The sequence below is a fragment of the Rhipicephalus microplus genome, chromosome X, assembly GCF_043290135.1.
Source record: "Rhipicephalus microplus isolate Deutch F79 chromosome X, USDA_Rmic, whole genome shotgun sequence".
NCBI lineage: Eukaryota > Metazoa > Arthropoda > Arachnida > Ixodida > Ixodidae > Rhipicephalus > Rhipicephalus microplus.
In genome coordinates, this window is record NC_134710.1 from 368974376 (window position 1) to 368995902 (window position 21527).

At 48.5% G+C, this 21527-nt stretch overlaps 1 protein-coding gene across 1 annotated transcript in view; it reads left to right on the forward strand.

Annotated features, from left to right (window-relative positions):
* Positions 1-1104: 1104 nt before the first annotated feature.
* The window catches only part of LOC119161949 (uncharacterized), a 57500-nt gene continuing 37077 nt past the window's right edge, over positions 1105-21527 (forward strand). Inside the window, exon 1 of the mRNA XM_037414441.2 lies at positions 1105-1231. Within this exon, the coding sequence (XP_037270338.2) occupies positions 1105-1231 (127 nt within the window). The remainder of the gene's footprint in view (positions 1232-21527) is intronic.

Consider the following 21527-nt stretch of genomic DNA (forward strand, 5'->3'; position numbering starts at 1 on the left):
GCTAATAGGACGGCAACCGATATCATCACGATTGCGTGATGAGCTTTCGCAAAATTCGGGATATGGTTAGCACGTTCTAATAGTGGAAAGTCGAAGGCCGACATGGATATTCTGCTGAACTTCCTACTCATGCAGAGAATTGCAACATTGCTGATGAAAGTTGAGCAGCAGATTAGAAGAAGCATAAAAAAAGAAAACGTTTCAAGAACTGCTGCGCATTGTCATAAACGTCAATTTCCACTCAACGAGAGAAGCTTCGATTTTTGAAGTGTTTATAGAACTAAGGTTGTTGTTTACCTTGAAACGCGCGCTTTCGAGAAACGTTGCTCACTCACGCTCACAACAATCCGGAGCAGGTCACAGTGGCCCCTTCAAGGAACTATGGACGACAATATCCCCCGTATTCTAGAACGTTCCTTCACTCAACACTTCACCTTCCCTTGAGAAAGCCCATGAGAGAGTCGTCTATAGGCACGGCAATTCACTGCATATCAGCGATAATCTGCTGCGGTTCTTGAGTAGCGCAGCGTCATTTCGAGCCGAGCTGTGGCACAGTGCTCAACTCTGTCAAGTGAAGGGTGAAAGTCGAGTCGAGGAGCGTTTGCGAATACGGAGGTATGTATAAAGTTCTACGTAAAATGCAACTTCCGCGACCGTGCCACATACACTCAAGGGAACGTCCTCGCACGTGCTGAGCGGTAAACTTCATTTCCCACCTTGCACGATGAGGTCCTGAACAAGTGATAGTGCATTCATTAACCGATAGTGCATTCAGGCCTCAGTCGTTGGACAAAGGGGATGGCGAGCAGCGTCCACGTCAGCAGGCGTGGTTGCAGAACTCTCCGCCGCGGCAGCAGCGTCGTCGGAGTCGGTGCGTATGTATAGCGCACGGTGACAGCACGCGAATGGCGCGGCCCTTCCGATCCGGAGGAACTCAAGCGCGCCGTTGGGCGGGTTCAGAAAAGGCTCGATCGAGAGTCGGAAGACGACGGCCAAAAGCTGCCGGCGACGCGTGCCGCTGTCGTCTCCGCGCGCGATCCTCGTCCCGCATCTGGCGCGCGGTGACAGATGCTCGCCCGCACGCTTGCTGCCGACACCGCCTTAATGGACGCCCTAAAGAGGATTGAGAAGAAGAAGAAGAAAGATAAAATGAGTCTGATGTGCCTGCCTGCCAAGCGGGCTGTCACCGAACACGCCCACCTCTCTTTCTTCGCTCCACTGGCTCCACAAGGTAGCATGTGCATGTGTGCCCGCCTGCGGGGCCTACCGACACGCGAACGCTTATCGGCGATGAACTCTCAGCCGGCCGGCTTGCGCCGAAGCGGTATTTAAGCGCGTACTCCGAAAAACTGACTTTTTTCCGTGTCGTTTACTCCGACGTGATTAACGCTATGCAAACTATAAGAATGGTATCTCTTCATTGGGGCTGTTCAAGGCATCGCAACGAAACTGTTTCTTGGACATATAGATTTGCCGAAAGTCGTAATGGAGAGAGAGGCGGAGTGCAATTACGTATGCGCGATGCCCGTTTCCCGAGAGCACTGGAACAAAAAAATAAAGACTGACGTGTGGGCGTCGTCATGAAAGTGCACTACAGTAAGAGTACTGCACTCGCGCGCAACCGTACTGCAGCGATCTTAAACATGCTTCAAGCAAGGCCCATGTGCTGAATGAACGGCCGTGGCTCGACGCATCAGTTTCTCAGTGCGCCAGCATTTTCCATGGCAGCACAAGGCAAGGAAGCGCCGTCGTATATATAAGCGATGGGACGGTCCTTGAAGCACGCTTGAAGCACGCTTTAGAGTTCTGCAGTATGACATGTCACGTAAAATAATTATTGTTAGGTCTTTACGTCCCAAAACCACGATGTGATATACGAGGGATGGCGTATATATAGTGGAGGGCCCCGGAATTTTAGACCACCTCGGATTCTTCAACGTGCACCAAAATTTATATACTCACACGGGCCTCACTCATTTCGCCATGGCAGTGCGTAAGCGCAGACCCGTGATTTTATTGCATATTTCGCAGGCTTTCTTTAAACGCTGGGGGGAAAAAAATAACTGCCACCACATGGGGTGCACTGTCGCGCTCAGTATGATTTATGACACGCTGTCTGTGCGCAAGATGGCGCCAACACCTCAAAGTGGCACCTGCATGTCAAAAAAATATTCGTAAATTAAACTTTCTCAATTATCGGTAAAGTATCTGAACGAATGTAACGTTTGTCGGTGTCGTTGTTAAGGTGTGTGGTCTCTTTAACCACAGCCAGCGTGTTCCAACTGATATTGAGTGCTACTTCACGTTGCCACACACACACACACACAAAATAAATTAGTAAATTGGTCGTTTTGTAGTGACCTCTACAACTTGACAAAACGCGTTTTATCCTAAATTGGTTATGGTTACAGGAAACACTCCGTATGTTTTAGTATATTAGTTCAATATTATGCTATAAACGTGTTCACAGCAGGCAGCCTTGCAAGCATTGTATGCCCCCCCCCCCCCCCCTTTTAAACGGACAAACGCAAGACTGTTGTCAACGTATATCAGACGATGCGTGACATTGTAGTTCTCGTCTTCATTGCAGTTGGCACGCTGATAAGTCACGCAACATCTCCCTATTTCTCACGGTAAATGCATGAATCCATATGGCTTACGAGATCTATCTCTCAACCACGTCTTCTTCAACGAATCGTGCCACGTTTTCAATTGCAATAATTTCTCAGTGGATGAAAGGCACTTTTACACTTCCTATCTATCTATCTATCTATCTATCTATCTATCTATCTATCTATCTATCTATCTATCTATCTATCTGTATGTATATGTGTATGTATGTATGCATGTATGTATGTATGTATGTATGTATTATGTATGTATGTATGTATGTATCTACGTCAGCTCTTAGTTCATGGTCTGCCTTCCTGTGTTGTGTGTGTGTGTGTGTGTGTGTGTGTGTGTGTGTGTGTGTGTGTGTGTGTGTGTGTGTGTGTGTGTGTGTGTGTGTGTGTGTGTGTGTGTGTGTGTGTGTGTGTGTGTGTACCCGCCTATGCACCACAGGGGAAGAAACCTGCAAAAGTAAACAAAAATGTTAAAAGCCAATAATACTTAATGCTGAGTATTGCGTGTAACAACCACGATATAGTACCATTTAGCGTGCTGTGTTAGGGGACTTCAGGTTAATTTTCATGACCTGAACTTCTCTCGCGGGCATGTGGGTATAAGCACACGTGTGTTCTTTGCAGTTGGCTCCATCTAAATGTGACAGCCATGGCCGGGTATCGAACCTGCGCATTGGAGCTGAGCGGCATGATGGCTTCCATGCTAAGCTTCCGTGGCAGGTCATTTTTTGAGACAGCTGTGTGGATTAAGCAAAATAAAGACAAACGGTCTCTTTTCTCTCTCTTTTTTTTTGGGGGGGGGGGGGGGGGAGCAGGCAATTTCGCCGACAAACATGCCGCAATGAACCCCAGTCAGCAATCACGTGGTGAGCCGAATTAAGTGTGTTACATGAGCAGTTGAGATGATCGTTGTCTAACATAATCTGTGATGGTGTATGTCTAACCTTAACTGTGACTGCAGTGTTAACTACCATCCTTATGGCAATGTAATAAACATTATACGTATATATTCATATACTATCGTCAAACGTTGTTCGTCCCCGTTGTTCGTCCCCGCCAATGAACGCTGGTTATGACAAACACATCAGCGTGTCATGTGCACTTGGCTAAAAAAAGTATAGACACTTGTGCTCAAACGTGGCATAAACTACCGAGGCCCCAATGTACACAGTCGACGTACATGGTATGTCGACGATATAGGCACACAACTACTCCCTTTACACGAACACTCGATACGCCTTGTAACGCTTGTTTGAAAACAGCGAAGTACGGAAGCAACTCCTCGCTGACTGCTTCGCATGCGATCGATTCCCGCAATTCCATCAGAATGTTCTGTGCGTATAAGCAGCGATCCCCGAGGGAACCATGCGTTGTCTGTTGGCTTGCGTAATGCTCACTGCCCCTGCATACTTAGTAGAGAGAGTGAACAGATTTAACTCGTCCACTGCATGTAATACACCGTGAATCTTACAGTACTTGGCGTGAGTGAATTCGTCCACGTGGTTTAAGACTGCTTCTAATAGTCATCCGGCACGCATGCACCAGTAATCAACGCATACGAGCACATCTGTTCGCGACAAAGACAAGCGCGGGCGTTCACCACCGGGGCCAAGCCATGGAAACCATCCATGCGTCTAAAACCATGCTGTGCGTGCGGCGCAAGTCAAGTCACGGGCAAAAAAAAAAAATAGAGACAGATGCTGACTTGTGAAAGTTTCGCGAGCATTTTCTTAAAAACAAAGTAGCAAAGAGAGAGAGAGAGAGACAAAACGAAGAGCCAGTACCCTCGCGCAACGAAGTCTAACGATGCGTGAAGATGTACCGCGGGCAATTAACGCCAGGTGTTTAACGCGGCTTAAAAAGAGCCAGCAGCACACGTCAAGACGTCGGTGCAGGGGCGGGATCGAAGCAGATTGGTGGGGTCCGGTGTATACTCTGCCCGTCACGAATAGCATCCCTAAACGATCCCGGTAAGATATATATGTACACACGCGATGACGAAAGAGAGCGCTGCTTGAACACACTGTGTGCGCTATCGGCGGTGTTCCGCATACATATACGTAGAAAATACGAGCAGAGCATGCGGATGCATAAAAAGAGTGTTGAAGCCCGTGGGACGCTATAGCTGTGTTGGATCGCTTGGCTGTTTTATCCTGTGTGTGTATGGGGAATCTATCGGGCACTCTTCATAAGACATCAACACGTTTTTGTTATTGCTTACATAATGAATACTATTTAAATTGTTTTGTGGGTGCACTTGCTTGGGTGCACGTGAACGAAGTGGCGTAAAGGCGTCCCATACAAAAGAGGAGAGATAACACGAAGTGAAGCTCTGTATACTATATAATACTACATGAGGGTTTTACGCACTATCTGCAGTGTTTCTTATTGTTGTTTTAACGTTGCGGTATTTCGTCGTGTAAGGTTGTACGCCTGTAGGTATACGATGAGTGAACTGTGGATGGATGAATGGATAGATGAATGTATGTAGGAACTTTATTAGGTCCTTCGGAATGCCCTTAAGCAAGTTGCGGGCCGCTACCACGTCGAAACAGGAAGATTAATTCTCTCTGTTGCGTCGCAGGCCCGTTGGACTGCCCATAACTGTTGTTCGAGTTCGGAGCTGGTAAGAGCACGCTCCCATTTGGAAGGCGTGATAACTTCACCACCGCGTAACGAGAGGCACCGCCAGAATATGTGTTCTAAATTAGCTATATCATTCCTGAAGGAACGTGTATTAGTTCGCTGTATTTCGGTAAAACTCTTGTGCAATAGCGCGGGGTTAGGGTACGCCCCGACTTGATGAAGCCTGAGTGTCAGAGCTTGAGGTCTGCTTACTTTTCTGTGTGGTGGTGGGTATATTGTCTCCGCGCCAGGTAGAAATGTTTTGCCAGTTCAGGAATGTTCTTAGTTTTTACACGGAAATATTTTATGCCATGGTGCTCCACAGCTCCGCTGACGCATTTCCGCCACAGATATGGCGTTCTGAAATATACACTAACTGGTGGCAGAGAAAAACATTGGGGGGCCCTTAAGCTTCACCTTTAAGAGTTGAACGCGATAGCGAAATCCGGCCCCTAGTGCACCCTTAAACCGCTAAGTGCATATATATTAATATCTTTTGTTGCACACATACACACACATGCACACACGCATACGCACAAAAATGCGCGTGCGCGCAAGCGCGACGTATATATAGTGACTGTGCAGTGTAACTACTTTCCTGTGCTCGAACGGCGCTCTTCTGTATAGTCGAGCCACGTTTTTCACAATATCTCACACATGGCAAACATACACACACGCACGCGCGCGTGCGAATAGTACATACAGGTTTTTTATCTAAAGCAAGAGTCACATGGCCTTCAAGATACACGTCGTGCGCTTGCCATCTCGGAGGCATAAAGAGTCGGAGTATGCCTCACAGGTGGCAGCACATTATCTAGCATTTGCTGTTTGCTTGATCAACGCCTCTGGAAAGCTTCGATCCCGTACCGGAGCTTCGATCCCGTACCGTGCCTCCAACCATGCACCAAGACGCCGCCCAGCAAACGCTTCTTCCTACGCCGACGCCATGTCCCGGTGTACCCCGCATCCGCGACCCTCCTGTCTTCACCGGAGCGGATGGCACCGACGTCGAGGACTGGCCGGCCATGTACGAACGCGTGAGCGTCCCCAACCATTGGGACGAGGCAGGTAAACTGGGCAACCTGTTTTTCTATCTCGCGGGTGTGGCCGGCATGTGGTACAACAACCACGCATCTGATTTCCCGACATGGTCCGCTTTTAAAACCGCTGTCGTCGACGTGTTCGACCACCCAGCCGTTCGTAAGCTGCAAGCTGAACAGCGTTTACGTGAACGAGCCCAGCAGACCGGCGAGTCCTTCACAAGTTATATCGAGGACATCCTTGACTTGTGCAAGAAAGTCTACCTGAACATGTCAGAAGCTGACAAAATCACGCATGTTCTAAAAGGCATCGCCGACGATGCCTTCACCATGCTTCTGGGAAAGAACCCCCACACTGTGGCAGAAGTCATTACGTTATGCCAAAGTTACAACGAGCTGCGGCGGCAGCGCTTGATGACCCGTCGACCGCCACCACGTGATGCTGATCTCTCGGCCTTGTCAGCAGTTCCTGACCACGCAACCTTGCTCGCCGAAATCAAGTCGTTCGTGCGTGAGGAAGTTGCCCGCCAGGTCTCTCTACTGGCTTTTGCTTCCCCACAACATGCTCAACAGCCATCAAGTACACTTCTACCTCCACTCTGCCGAGCCATTCAGCAGAAAATCGCGGAGGTCGTCCCTGAATACCACCAGCCGCCTCCTGCATCTGTGCCACTCAGCTACGCCCAAGTTGTTGCCAGGCCGCCCCCACCGATTTCTGCGACTGTTCCCCTAAATTACACCGAAACCGTCGTGAGGCCCCAGGCCTTTGGAGAAACTGTCTCGCCTACATACGCCGGCGTCACCCACGTGCCCCGAGTGCCGCCTACCATGCACTCATATCAGCAGCCGGCTCGCCAATCGCGTTCTGCGACATGGATGCGACCCGCAAACCAATGGCGCACTGCTGACAATCGCCCCATCTACTTTGCTTGTGGCTGCGTCGGTCATGTAGCACGCTATTGCAATCGTGTGCAGCAACCGCAGGTCGCCTCCAACTTTCCCAGCCAGTCAAGCTGCTCTTATGACCAACCGCCGCTTATGTCACCGTCGTCCCGCCAAGTTCCGTCTACCCGCTGTTCACCATCTCCACGACGTCGCTCACTGTCGCCAATGCGGCCACGTCCACTCGAGGGCGACCAGGAAAACTAGTCGTCGCAGTCCACGAGGCAAGGGCTGCGACGCTGTCGAACTGTGGAAGCCCTCAGGAAAGCCCATCGAACGTGATAGACGTGCTTGTGGATGGCGTTCGTGCATCTGCCCTTGTAGATACTGGAGCCGCCGTATCCGTGATGGACGAAAAACTTAGCCGATTACTGCGCAAAGTGACCACGCCGCTTTGTGGGCTCTCCCTCCGTACAGCCAGCGCCCAAAGCATTCACCCTACGGCGATGTGCACAGCCCGCCTTATGATTCAGGACGTGATGTATGTGGTCGAATTCATCATAATTTCGTCATGCTCTCACGACGTCATCGTAGGATGGGATTTTCTCTCCCGCCACGACGCCGTCATTCATTGCGCACCAGCAGAAATAGAACTCACGCCATTCTCTGCTTTGACGCCGGCCGACAGTCTATCCGCTGCAAGCAAGGTACTCGTCAGAGACGACACTCAAGTGCCTGCAAACTCGTCCGTTGCGGTGTCGCTCTACTGCGCAAGCCTTTCTGGCACCGCTGCACTCCTCTCGCCACCTCATCGTGTTTTCATAAGAAAAAGCTTGCTGGTTCCTTTCGCGACCGTGCAACTCACTCACGGCAGTACCACTATTTTCGTTGTGAACTCATCTCCGTACAGCGTTACGTTGGTGCGAGGGGAATGTCTCGGCAGCGTGGAACCCATCGAAGACGCGCAAGTTATGGATCAACCCGATGACCTGCACTGCTCAAGTTCCTGTACGCTTGGTGCTGTTTCGACATCTGCTTCATCATCCGATTATATATTCGGTCCCTGCTTACCCGACGACCTTACGCAGGGCCAGCGTTCCCAGCTTTTGAGCCTGTTGGAAGAATTCCGCTCTTCTTTTGATGTCGCTCAACCTTCTCTCGGCCGCACATCCACCGTTACGCATCGCATCGACACAGGCGCACAGCCACCGCTGCGGCAACGTCCATATCGCGTATCTCCCACAGAACGCCGTGTAATCAATGAGAAAGTCGACGACATGCTTCGCCGCGATGTTATTCGCCCCTCTAGCAGCCCCTGGGCGTCTCCTGTCGTTCTCGTCACGAAGAAGGACGGTTCTGTGCGGTTCTGTGTGGACTACCGACGCCTCAACAAGATCACTCATAAGGACGTGTATCCACTACCGCGGGTAGATGACGCGATTGACAGCCTGCAAGGAGCAGAATTCTTTTCATCCCTCGATTTGCGCTCAGGGTACTGGCAAGTACCTATGGCTGAGGACGCTCGACCGAAGACCACTTTTGTCACCCCCGACGGCTTGTACGAGTTCAATGTTATGCCGTTTGGGCTGTGCAGTGCGCCCGCCACCTTTGAGCGCATGATGGATACAGTTCTGCGTGACCTGAAATGGCACACGTGCCTGTGCTACCTCGATGACGTCGTTGTTTTCGCTCCTGACTTCTCGACGCATCTTCAACGCCTTCGGCATGTTTTAACGCGTCTGAGCAACGCCAGTCTGCAACTGAACCTAAAGAAGTGCCAATTTGCAGCTCGGCAGCTGACAATACTCGGCTACGTCGTGTCCAAGGACGGAATTCTCCCTGATCCAGCCAAGCTTCGAGCCGTGACCGAGTTTCCTAAGCCGACATCCGTCAAGGAACTGCGCAGTTTCGTAGGACTGTGTTCCTACTTTCGGCGCTTCATTCGAAACTTCGCGACTATCATATCGCCGCGGACGAAGCTTCTCGGAAGTAACGGGCCTCTCCATTCGTGGTCATCACAGTGCGACGACGCTTTCAGAACACTTCGTCGTTTGTTGACGTCGCCTCCCATACTCCGCCACTACGACCCTAGGGCCCCTACAGAGGTACACACGGATGCCAGTGGTGTCGGCCTCGGCGCTGTCCTTGCGCAGCGCAAACCAGGGTTCCCGGAATATGTCGTGGCGTACGCGAGCCGTACGCTTACTAAAGCCGAGACTAATTACACAGTCATCGAGAAAGAATGTTTGGCAATCGTCTGGGCCCTTGCAAAGTTCCGACCTTATTTGTATGGTCGCCCATTTGATGTCGTCACCGACCACCACGCACTATGCTGGTTGTCGTCATTGAAAGATCCCTCAGGCCGTCTCGCCCGGTGGGCACTTCGCCTGCAAGACTATGACATCCGCGTGCTGTACCGCAATGGAAGGCAACATGCTGACGCCGATGCCCTGTCGCGCTCTCCCTTGCCTGACGACAATGCCAACAACCCAGTGTTTCACCTTGCCATTTCTTCGATTAGCATTCATGCCACTGCTACTGAACAGCGCAAGGATCAATGGATTGCCTCACTGATAGACTTGCTGACTGATCCATCCACTCCATCCACTCGCGCGTTGCGTCGTCAAGCCCACCATTTCGCCGTTTGCGACGACCTCCTCCACCGACGCAATTACAAGGGTGACGGCCGCCAGTGGCTACTAGTCATACCTCGCAGTCTGCGCTCTGACATATGCGAATTCTTTCATTCTGATCCGCAATGTGCGCACTCCGGGGTATCGAAGACTTACCGCCGCATTCGCCAGCGGTACTTTTGGCGCGGCATGTACCGCTACGTGCAGAAATTCGTTCGCTCCTGCATAGAATGTCAGCGCCGCAAAACTTCAACGCGACTGTCGCCGGTAGGTCTGCAACCTATACCTTGCCCTGCCAGGCCGTTTGGGCGCGTTGGCATCGATTTGTATGGGCCACTTCCACTAACGTCAGCTGGTAACAGCTGGGCCATTGTTGCTGTGGCCCACCTCACGCGATACGCCGAAACTACAGCGAGCGATGTGGCCTCCTTCCTGCTCCAACGATTCATGCTGCGACACGGTCCACCTCAGGAACTGCCAGTGATCGAGGCCGCGTCTTCCTGTCTGAAGTCGTCGAAGCCATTCTCGAAGAGTGCAACGTTGTTCACCGCAAAACTGCTGCTTACCACCTGCAGACGAATGGCCTCACGGAATGCTTCAACCGTACGCTCGGCGACATGCTTTCCAAGTACGTCGCCGCGCCGATCACACAAATTGGAATGACATTCTACCCTTCGTCACCTACGCATATAACACCGCCCCTCAAACCACTACTGGCTTTTCACCTTTCTTTTTATTATATGGAAGGCACCCGTCGCACACCATCGACACTATACTTCCGTACAAGCCAGATCCGTCCAAGTGGGCGCCTATTTCTGCTACAGCCAAGCTTGCTGAAGAGTGTCGAGAGCTTGCAAGGACCTTTACAGCGCATGATCAAGAGCGGCAAAAAGCCATTCGCGCTGACGCCAGCACTACTGCGCCCACGTTCCTCCCTGGAGCGCTCGTCTGGCTCTCGATCCCTACTACTGCAACTGGCCTATCTTCAAAACTACTGCCCAAATACGAAGGCCCCTACCGTGTCATCAAATGCACTTCCCCAGTCAACTACTTGATTGAACCCATCGAACCATCTTCGGACATGCGTCGTCGAGGACGCGACATTGTTAACGTGGAGCGCCTCAAGGCCTACCATGACCCGCTCATTGTAACCAGCTGTTAGGTCGCCAGGCGGCTCCCTTTTCGTACCCGGGGTAGTTGTGGTAAAGCCTTTGAACAGTGGGTCGTCCTCTGCAGCGCCTTCTAGTGGGTCGCCCTTTTCATAAGAAGAAGAGCAGCTCGCGCAGAGTGTCGATCCCCGCATTGACTGTCGCTGTCGTGAATCATCGCTGAGCAGCTGCAAGTAAGATCGTGGCTTTGTGGTAAGACACCTGCTTGCCACGCGAACGGCCCGGATTCAAGCCTCGATGGTACCGAAAGTTTTATTCTTCATTTTATTTGCTTGCTCAATTTTTCGCTCACAGACGATTTTTCGCTCACAACCAACGACGTCGATGGCAGAATTTCTGCGACACGAGCTCTCTAACGCTATCGTATTAAACCTACAAGAAACCACTCCACCGCCTTGAGTCGGACCTACGACCCCTCTCTCCCTGCAGAACGCGCGGCGCGAAACGAGTCAGTCATAAAGGATAGGTTCATCACCATACTAACGATGAGCTATTTATACATTCGACTTGCCATTGGTGGCATAGAGTTTCATAAAATAATACCTAGAGGGTAATGTGGCGCTAGTGTCTACACGGGCTATTTCAGTGACACTTGTACCCCCATGGGAATTACGGGAAGTACAGGCTTCAGATCCGCTTTGGATGAAATATGTTCTTAAGATTCGCGAGGTTCCTTTCTCTATAGTGTAAAACAAAATGATATGAAGTTATATTTAATTGAGACTTTCTTCATTTGTTTCTAAGCAAAACTTTATTGCGAAAAGTTTTTGTGACGGGGCGGCAAAAGTGAAACCTATAGGCAAACTTAACCACCGGGGTATGCATTGCTTTGCCATTGCGTTCCAGATTTAGCATCAAGATTTAAGAAATCATCTTTTACACACTTGAAAACAAACATGCTTGTTTTTCTGCCGAAAGTACGCATACCTTATCTATAAAAATAACAGTACACTATTAAGTGAGAAACACTTAAAGTTTCGTCTTCTGCGACGCTAGGTGCGTCTGTCCGAGTGGTCTGCCCCCAATACAGCTCTGGTTTTGTTCTGAAGCCGAGTTATCGCAGCGTGACGGTGCGTCTGCTTAGATTCGTAGTTGTTTTGAAGTCGATTTAAAACGAGTTTCTGCAAGACGCGCACGTGAAAAAACAAGAACTCGACGCAATATCCTGCAATGGCATGAGACGCTACATCTAGGCGCAGTGGTGAGTGGACGACGCTTCGTTTAAACTGTCAAACACGACTCGTAAAGCTCCAACGTCGCAGCAATCTTCAGGGCTAGTGTTATTCAGCCTCTTTGAACAACAAAGGCGCTGCTTCGGTGCTTTTCACCGCACCCCACTACCCAAGCTAAGCAAAGAACAAAACTGAAACTGTAGAAAAAAAAGTTTGTATACAGTTCGCTAGTTAACCCTATGCAATCCGAAGCCACGGAGGCACACGATCGCAGCGCCAGATTTCTCTTTGTGTATACGTATCATTCTATGAAACTCTATGGTTGGTGGTACTCGTAGCTCGTTGGTTTCAGCATGTTCTCGTTATCACTAACGATATGGCGCGACGAGCTCTTAGGGCGCGCTTTAAAGATCGTCGCCTTATTGCGTTGCGATGCGCGCGCGCTTATCTTGTGAAAGGAGCTGTTTGAATGTTTTGTGCTCTCACTGCAAATTAGAGATAGCATGAAGGTCACAACTCTCACTTCACCAGCCGTGTTTTTGAAAAGGAGCACGTCACTCACACATAAAGTTACAGAGAGAGAGAGAGAGAGAGAGAGAGAGAGAGAGAGAGAGAGAGAGAGAGAGAGAGAGAGAAACGAGAAATAAGGAAGGCAGGGAGGTTAACCAGATGCTAGTATCCGGTATGCTACCCTACACTGGGGTTGGGGAATAGGGGGTTGAAAGAGAAAGGGAGAGTTAAAAAATAAATAAGAGAAAAACACCGGCACACACGCACACACAAAATCAGTCCACTCAGAGGCGTTCCGACAGGCCAGTAGTTCGCAAGGAGCCCAGTAGCGCTTGCACGGCTTTCTTCTGTGACGATGAGTCATGACGATGGCGCAGTATACTTTCTTCTGACAGCGGCTGGTCATCTAACCTGTTTAGTTTATTAGAAATGTGTTGTCTTTCCAGGTTGTATTTCGGGCAGTCACACAGGATATGTCAAATCGTTTCTTCATCTCCGCAGTGTGCACAGTCGACGGTGTCCATACCTTATGCGGAACGCGTACGCACGGGTAAACGCGACTCCCAACCATAGTCTGCACAGAGCAGTAGCGTCGCCTCGTCGACTATGCACGTGGCACTGTGGCAGTTTTTAGTTGGCGCTATAGTACTCTGTATTCTTGTGCGTTCGTTTTGCGCATATACCGTTGTGTTTGAGCATCACGCTTTAAGTGTTGAGCTGTGGCAATTGTTCGTGCACACTCATCCTGTCGCTGCATCGATTGTTCGCGGCGGAAAGAGCTAAAATTCAACGCACTCATCAGACGAGTTCACAAACAGGCGCTAGGGCTTCGGCACAGTACCAGCACAGAACTCCTTCTTAAACTAGGCTTTCATAACACGCTTGAAGAAATAATTGAAGCGCAACAGATCTCGCAGTATCAGCGCTTGAGCAGTGCGAAAGCAGGTCGCGAAATTCTCGACAGTCTCGGTATTTCTTACCACGCACAGCATGGTATCAATGCGACATACCACGCCGAAGCCGCTCTCAGCTCATGATACCACCATTGCCAAAGAACATGCACCCTGAGCACAACAAAGGTAGAAGAATCAGTAGAGCCAAAATTATGCTCCCAGCTTATGAAAGCAATAAGGAGGCGGTCTTCGTCGATGTAGTGTACTATCGAAACTATCGCCATTTTGTTTCTGTGGTTGTAGACCATACGCACAAATGCATAACCAGCGCATCAGTACAAATCACGCGGATACAGCAGAGCAGGTCGCTATCGCGCTCGCCATAGCTCACACCGATGCCCAGTATATTATCAGTGATTTACAAGCAGCAGTCCGAAACTTCGCAAATGATAAGATTTCTCCAGTGGCGCTGAAAGTCCTTACTAAAGGCAAAACCCGCTCTGACGATCAAAATACATGCATTCTCTGGTTTCCCGCCCACACCCGTCGATCACACGGAGGTCAATCTTAACGAGGTGGCGCACGACGTGGCTCGAGGTCTCACGTTCCGGTCAATGTCAGTGGTTGACACCACCCGTACGGACTCTCTTGTGGACGAGTGGGAGTGAGGGGAGAGACTCACCAAATTCAACGACATTATCCAACAATACAGACTTCAACGACGGGCATACTCCCCGCCTCACCCCAAGCTCAACCGGGTCCAGTCCGTTCAATGGCGGCAATTACAAACAGGCACCTACACTAATCCCGTAATTATGATACACATTTACCCCGACTTGTATATGACCGATTCGTGCAAGTATTGTAGTAATATGGCCACCCTAGCGCATATTCTCTGGGAGTGTCCAGCACTAATTGGCAAAACGAGAGACGCGGCCTTCAATGAGGACCTTCGGGAGCGTTGGCGGACCGCGCTGCTCAGCTCAGGACTAGATAATCAACTCTGGGTGATCCGGCAGGCCAAAGAAGCTGCTGAGAAACGTGGTCTCTCAACTAGCTCCTAGGTTGGAACGCAGCCCGGTAAACTGCAGGAAGTGATTATATAAAGCTGTTCACTCACTCATCCTGTGTATGTTCTTTCCGTGCTTCCTTTCTGATTGAGCAGAGTGTGGCATGTTTGGAGTTGCCGTTCTTCGCGTCACATTACAATTTGTTGTTAGAAAACTCATTCCTTCGCCCTTGTGGCGAAACAATGCCCAATAAACCCTAACGTATACTTCTGCGCAGGCATGTTTCGCTTTCGTGTTATACCGTTGTCTCAGGGATAAGCCATGTTTTTTTGTTTGTTTGTCCGTTTGTTGCTGTTGTTGTTTCACAAAATTTAACCATAGACAAGCACTTCCAATGACTGAATTAGTGAGCATTTTACTGAACACAACTCAGCGTCTTTAGCTTAATAGGCATCCAAAAACATTAATTAGTGTTCTTAAGGCAAAATGTCTGTAACTAAAATATGAAGCGATTCGATTCCTAGCTTATACTATTGGCAGTATTTGATTCGTCACTACAATTTCACATTATATGGTATATGACTAATACACCCACTGTAGTTGCGAAATCGCTTTGTGGCGTGCTGATGCTGTCAGGAAAGGTCATGGGCTCGATTTCTGGCCTCAGTGCACATGGCCGCATTCCGGCGGATGCTGAATGCAGAAATGCTCGTGGACCGAGCTCCTGGAGCCCGTTAAAAAAAACAGACTTTCTTGTGTGGCACGTCGTTTTTCACAGCCCTCTCAAGTTAGTTTTCGTAGTTTGGCTCCTGAGTCTCACTTCCTTGGAGAATCGGCACGGGAAATCAAGGTTATCAAACGCAATATAATGTCACTTTTGACCCGTCTTGAATGGCGAAGGCATAGCTACTGGGCGGAAGTGGTTACTTGCAGCAGACTACGTGTTTCTTGCACAACTATAGCTGCTTTCTTTTATTTATTCCAGTAATTGTCTCGTGGGATAGACACAAATGTATATCATTCACCAAAAGTGGTGCGGTCTTTCTGTGCACTTCATGGAGAGTTTTTCGGACTCATGTCACTTTTTTTTTCAACCTATACGCTAATGTTGGTGTTTCGAAATGCGAAGGAAAAATTTAATTTAGTCGCGTAAACCTCTAATAACGTTGCCGATTCGTCTCTATCCGGCCTCAACGCTGTACACCACCAATACTGCAATTTTAATGAAAAAAAAAAAAAAACGCAATTCACACCACTAAACGTGGAAAAGCGTACGGTACGGTTTTCCTCTTGGAAGGCCCGCCTCGGTGACACAGTGATTACAGTGCACGGCTGCGGACCCGGAGGTTGCAGGTTCGATCCTAGCTACAACGGTTCCATTTCGATCGGAGGCGAAATGCTAGGTCCGTGCATGGTGCAATATCAATGGGATGGTCCGAAATTGTCTGAGTCCTCCACTATACGGCGTGCCTCATAATGATATCCTGGTTTGGGCCCGATATGATTAGGAGGTTGGTTGTTCCTGCGTTGATTATCAGCGTACAGAGGTTTCAGTTAAGCTGAAGACGCAAGCACGTCTTTATTATTATTATTATTATTATTATTATTATTATTATTATTATTATTATTATTATTATTATTATTACTATTATTATTATTATTATTATTATTATTATTATTATTATTATTATTATTATTATTATTATTATTATTATTATTATTATTATTATTATTATTATTATTATTATTATTATTATTATTATTATTATTATTATTATTATTATTATTATTATTGACGTGATGCAACGAGATGTCGGCGCACAAATAGGGCGCCGGCTACTCCTTATTCTTTAAAGGCCTGTTTCACATAAAGCGCGTATGACTCCAAGTCTTACGGTTGCCGGGGGCCTTCGATTGGTTCGGGGTCTTCCCGCAGCAGCCGTTGACTATATATCTATAGTATTCTCTCGTTGAACGTACCCGGCGCTTCGCAGTAATTTGTTGGACTAACAGTTGTCTTCTTCCGTTCTATAGGAAGTTGTGCATTGTGCATATACTGGGACTTACCCAATATCTTTGGCACATACCTGTTTATGATTATGATAGTTTTTTTCTGGTTCACCGGACAAGGCACATTTTGTTAAAGAGCACCGCTGTGTAAAAAAAAAGGTTTTGAAATGTCGACATTATAAGTAATCACATCTGAAGGTGACAAAACACATGCCGCAATATTTACGGGCAACATGCATGACACAACCGTCTGCAGACCTATTGGTGTTGGTTGTGGTAGATAACTGATACTTCACAGTGACAGTCACAGTGACAGTGAGACTCTCTAAAGGTGTGTGTGCACTCCCTGGTCTTCTCTTTCGCTACTTTTTCTATCTCAGTTAGTCCCTGCCCTTATACTCCTCTGAAAACATGCATAGCATACCGGATCTTTACCTTAAAAAACTAATTGTCCTTCCCAGACTTACCCCTGTTCCTTGTTTTCTACAGCTCTCTTCACACTGTATCATAATTGCCGAAACATCGCAGACATATATCGTAGCAATAAGCGCACACTAATTGATTAGAAATGTTGTGGCGCAGAGTAGTACGAAAGCGTATCAAACATTTCCCAGCACACGGAAGTGATACAAAGGTGAGCTGTGCATTGTTTTTGTATTCAAAATGGCTTTACGTATACAACTGTGTTTTTTTTTTTTTCGAGTCTTGTCATGCGGCGTACTCAAGGTTTTTTATGGCGTTCGTTACAAGTAGTGAGGGGCCGTCGTATGGAGCTTTGGTATTCTACGCTGTAATTTATACAATAATGTTGCAGAAAATACTTGTCAACTCTCTCTGGCCTTAAATATCTGGGTAACAAGCTTTCCCCTGGTACCTGTGAAATGAACGGCACGTTCTTTCCATTCCACCTTTATTGGTATTTATTAAGCTGAATGCGTGACTTTTTTTTTCTTACTGGCCGTCGTGCCGACTCTCTAAAGGAAACATTTACGTTATAGTGAAAGAGGCGTACGGCCACATATATGCTTGGCACAAAATTCTGCTCCATGGGTCCCTTATGCCTCGTTGTCTTCGGCCGTCCAGACGTGATCGGCAGTCCCATCCTCCTATATACACGCTCGTTTGTCAAAAGCGACTGCTCGCATGTGCAACCGAAAAGTCGGTGAGCAGATTACCCGTGCGCCGTCCCTTCCGTCCATTCCGCGGTGACCCATAACGACGATGGCCAGACAAGTGGGTGACGAGCACGACGAGGATACCCCGGGGCATTTGCGCTTTGATTGCCACGCAACACATTTTGTTTGCCTCTTCTTATATAGCCCCTCGCTTCTCAGTACTTTTTTTTTCTCTGCCATTTCGTGTTCGCGAGTCGAAACAAGGCTTAGCGGGCACGCCCCATTTATTACACGCCCGCCGATGCATCTAACGCGCTCTGGCGAGTTGCCCATACAACGAACGATGGAAAGAGAGCGACAACGTCCGCGAAAATGATAACGCGCGTCACTCACATTACGACAACGAAACGAATGCCGCAAGAACGCGGTTGTGTGCCCCCAACGCTCGGCGGCGGACGAACCGAAATGACCGGATGTCAAAGAGCCGGTCCGGCGCAGGTATTCGCCACGGACCCACGGGCGTATAGACACCGCCGTGTCACTTCCGCCTCTTCCCGACATAAACGAGAGCTCGCGCGAGCAAAAAGGTGCGTTGCGCGCCCTACAACGCGAATTGAGCCGCGCCGTTCCTCCATGACCGCGCCGCGCTGCCAAACGACGCAAACGCGCGTGTGGGATACACGGTCAGCGCGATCACGTGAGAGTCTGATAGGGTGCGTCATTACGTACGCACACTCGCACCGCGCGTTCTCGAGGAAATGATGGCGATTGCCGCGCCGCCTCCCGTTGAATAAGCGCGGCTCCCGTTACACAACCTCACAATATGTCCCCTCGGTCGAGCTGCGGCAGTGTGGGTCAGCCACGACCGCGAGCATACAAGGCGCCTGATGGCGTTCTGGTCCAGTTCGCTTTCTCGTCACCCTCGTGCTCATCTGCATCGCCACCTGTGAAAATTGCTGCCGCACACATTGCTGCGCGTTGTTATCGAGAGAAAGGCGGAAGCGGTGAACTGTATTCACGGATTGACGACGCACGCTTAGACGCAATGGCTTTTTTGTCGGAGTGTTCGTTCATGTCGGTGTGCCACTGTATGAGGTGGTCGCGCGGGAAGCCAATCTTCTACCTCAGTGTGTCGAGTACGCACTCTCCGACGATGTGTATGCGCTAACAACGCCTCCTTCAACGGCTCAATTCATGTGGCCCGCTTCGTAATTCATACACCAAGCACTGACCAGCACTGACCAACAGATTTCATCATGCAGTACACGGCCTAGCGAAAATTCTAATACAAAAACTAATAACCTATTAGTTTACATGTAGCCTAATACATGTATAAGTGTCCATAACCTAATAGGCTATTGGTTTTTTCTACTAGAATTTTACAGTACTAAGCGAGTCCGTCTTATTCGTCTGCATGACACTCATGTGCTTACAAAGTTAGCAAGACTGTTCAATGTCAAAATACTTATTATCACTGACACCCAACACTTTGTACATCGACGCTCGACTGCTGGTCTGAACGGTCCCGAGTTCAATTCCAGCCTTTGCGGCCGCAGTTTCGGAGACGGCAAATTGTAGAAACCCGTCTATATGCGATGTCAGTGCGCGTTCAACGCCACGTGGTGGAAATCATCTTGAGTCTTCCGAAACGGCGTCCATGATAATTTTGTCACGGGCGTAAAAGCCCAGATATTAGTATACTTGACAGAACCTGTTCTTTAACACAAACGTTGAATATGACATCGCCCCATGACTCATGTGATACCATGCCTTGCTCTCAAGGAAAAAAAAACATTGCTACAGTGTGTAATTACCCGTGACGCTATAGGGTGTGATGTCAACGCATTCCAGGTTTTAGCACCATTGCACCAAATTTCACTTGAAGGAGTCAAGAGCGACTATAGTATTGCCCAGTTCCTTCCCAGAACTATACTTCAGTTCTGCTAAACTCGTAGTTCTCATCTGCCTGCTATAGATTTACGGTGACCACAGCTAAAAGCTAGTAACGGCGATTTTCTGTGTTCATGCGTGCATTCTGTCATGCCGTCATCGACCGCAGGCCACTTAACCCCTCCCGAGGTTGACACACGCACATCCGGGGTTAAAAAAAACAGTGCCCCGTCAACGCTCACATGTGTCTGTGGCAGTGCGTACTCTCAAGCCCGCCGGGCTATTCACTAACGCATCGCGAGACATTGGCATCTTTATAACAATTTAATCGAGGTCTTGCTCGTCCTGCACACTCCAGTAGCGTTTATATATGTACTCGGAAGGCCACAACACAGGGGAATATTACAGTGGACAAAGGCGACATGGTATTCATTCTCGTTCTTCCTGACACACACACACACACACACACACACACACACACACACACACACACATATATATATATATATATATATATATATATATATATATATATATATATATATATATATATATATATATATATATATATATATATATATATGCCACACTTAGGTTGAGCGGTGGTAACCTCTGCATGTGGTATTTCCGAGAGTATACAAATTGTACAGCAGCGAACAAAGATGTTGTTGCAAACGCATCACCTATAAAAGTGCCTTTGAGAACACAGTGGTGTCAATCTGCTGCTGTCTCAGTAAGTGACTCAGAATTGAAGCATTCATAGACAATATGCACTTTGCCGTTCATTATTTTCTCTTTTTTTTTCTTGGTTCCGTAAAGAATAGTGCAGTTGGGCAATGATGAATACGGTATTGCAAAAAAATAATAATAATTAACGTGTACGTATGCATGCAATGATTGAGGAGTGCCGATAGCTGGTCATGAAACGGCAGGCCTGCAGAAATCTCCCCACACAAAACAAGTGGCGTCGTCAAAAGCTATCGGCGTGCGGCAGTTATAGGACACAGCGATAGCAATCACCGCTCGCCTCATCCCAGCACGCGCGAGAAGAGCTCTCGTGTCTGCGAAGAGACAGCCCACGATTACGCTGGGTCTCGAGCCGCTCATCGGGCGTCTTCACAGCTTATTACACTGCAGCAGCGCTACTGTACCGCAGCTGAAGCATTCAGTAGGTACGTCGGCAACTCTGGTCGTCTTAATTGGGCGTTCACGTTCATTCGACTCTCCCATCGAGCAGCCGCGTGCATAGAGATGGGCGTGCACCAACTTTCAGAAGAAAACGTTGGCATGCCTGCCACCACCATCCATTGGCGTGCCTTTGCGTTCTTCATGACTTGCTTTATCGAAGCAGGAAAACAGCTCGTGTATGTGACTTGCCTGTCTCACATCGACGTTCTCAGACAGACTCTACAACGCTATAGGCAAGATCTAGAGCGTATACAGTATGCAGTGCCTTCTTTTTGCATTTCCAATTATGTTTCAGCTTCTTGACATAGGGTAAGACACCTAGTCTCTTAAGAGACTTGGGATGTGACTACTGGGGAGATCTGTCACTTTGCTTATCAGCTCTTGCGTTTTCTTGGTATGCGTAAGTGGTTATGAGCGAACTCATTTAGAGACAAAAAAATAAAAAAATAAAAGAGGAACATGCGCCCAGTGTTAATTAACTGAGCTAGAGACATCGCACCTTCACCAAACCATGCTTACACACACCGATATCTAATGCACTTTCGATAGTAACAATTCATTACCCGTTAGAACTTGGCTATTATTACAATTATTTCTGAAGTTTAACGCGCCAATAGCACCCATTGTGGTGGTAAAGAAATTATGGCGCTTGGGTACCTGACCCTATAGTCGCAAGTCTCATATACTGGCTGACGTGGTCGTGCTTCGGTGCTAGAGGCCTGTGTACTGTGCGATGCTTGCGCACATTAAAGAACACTTGAATGGT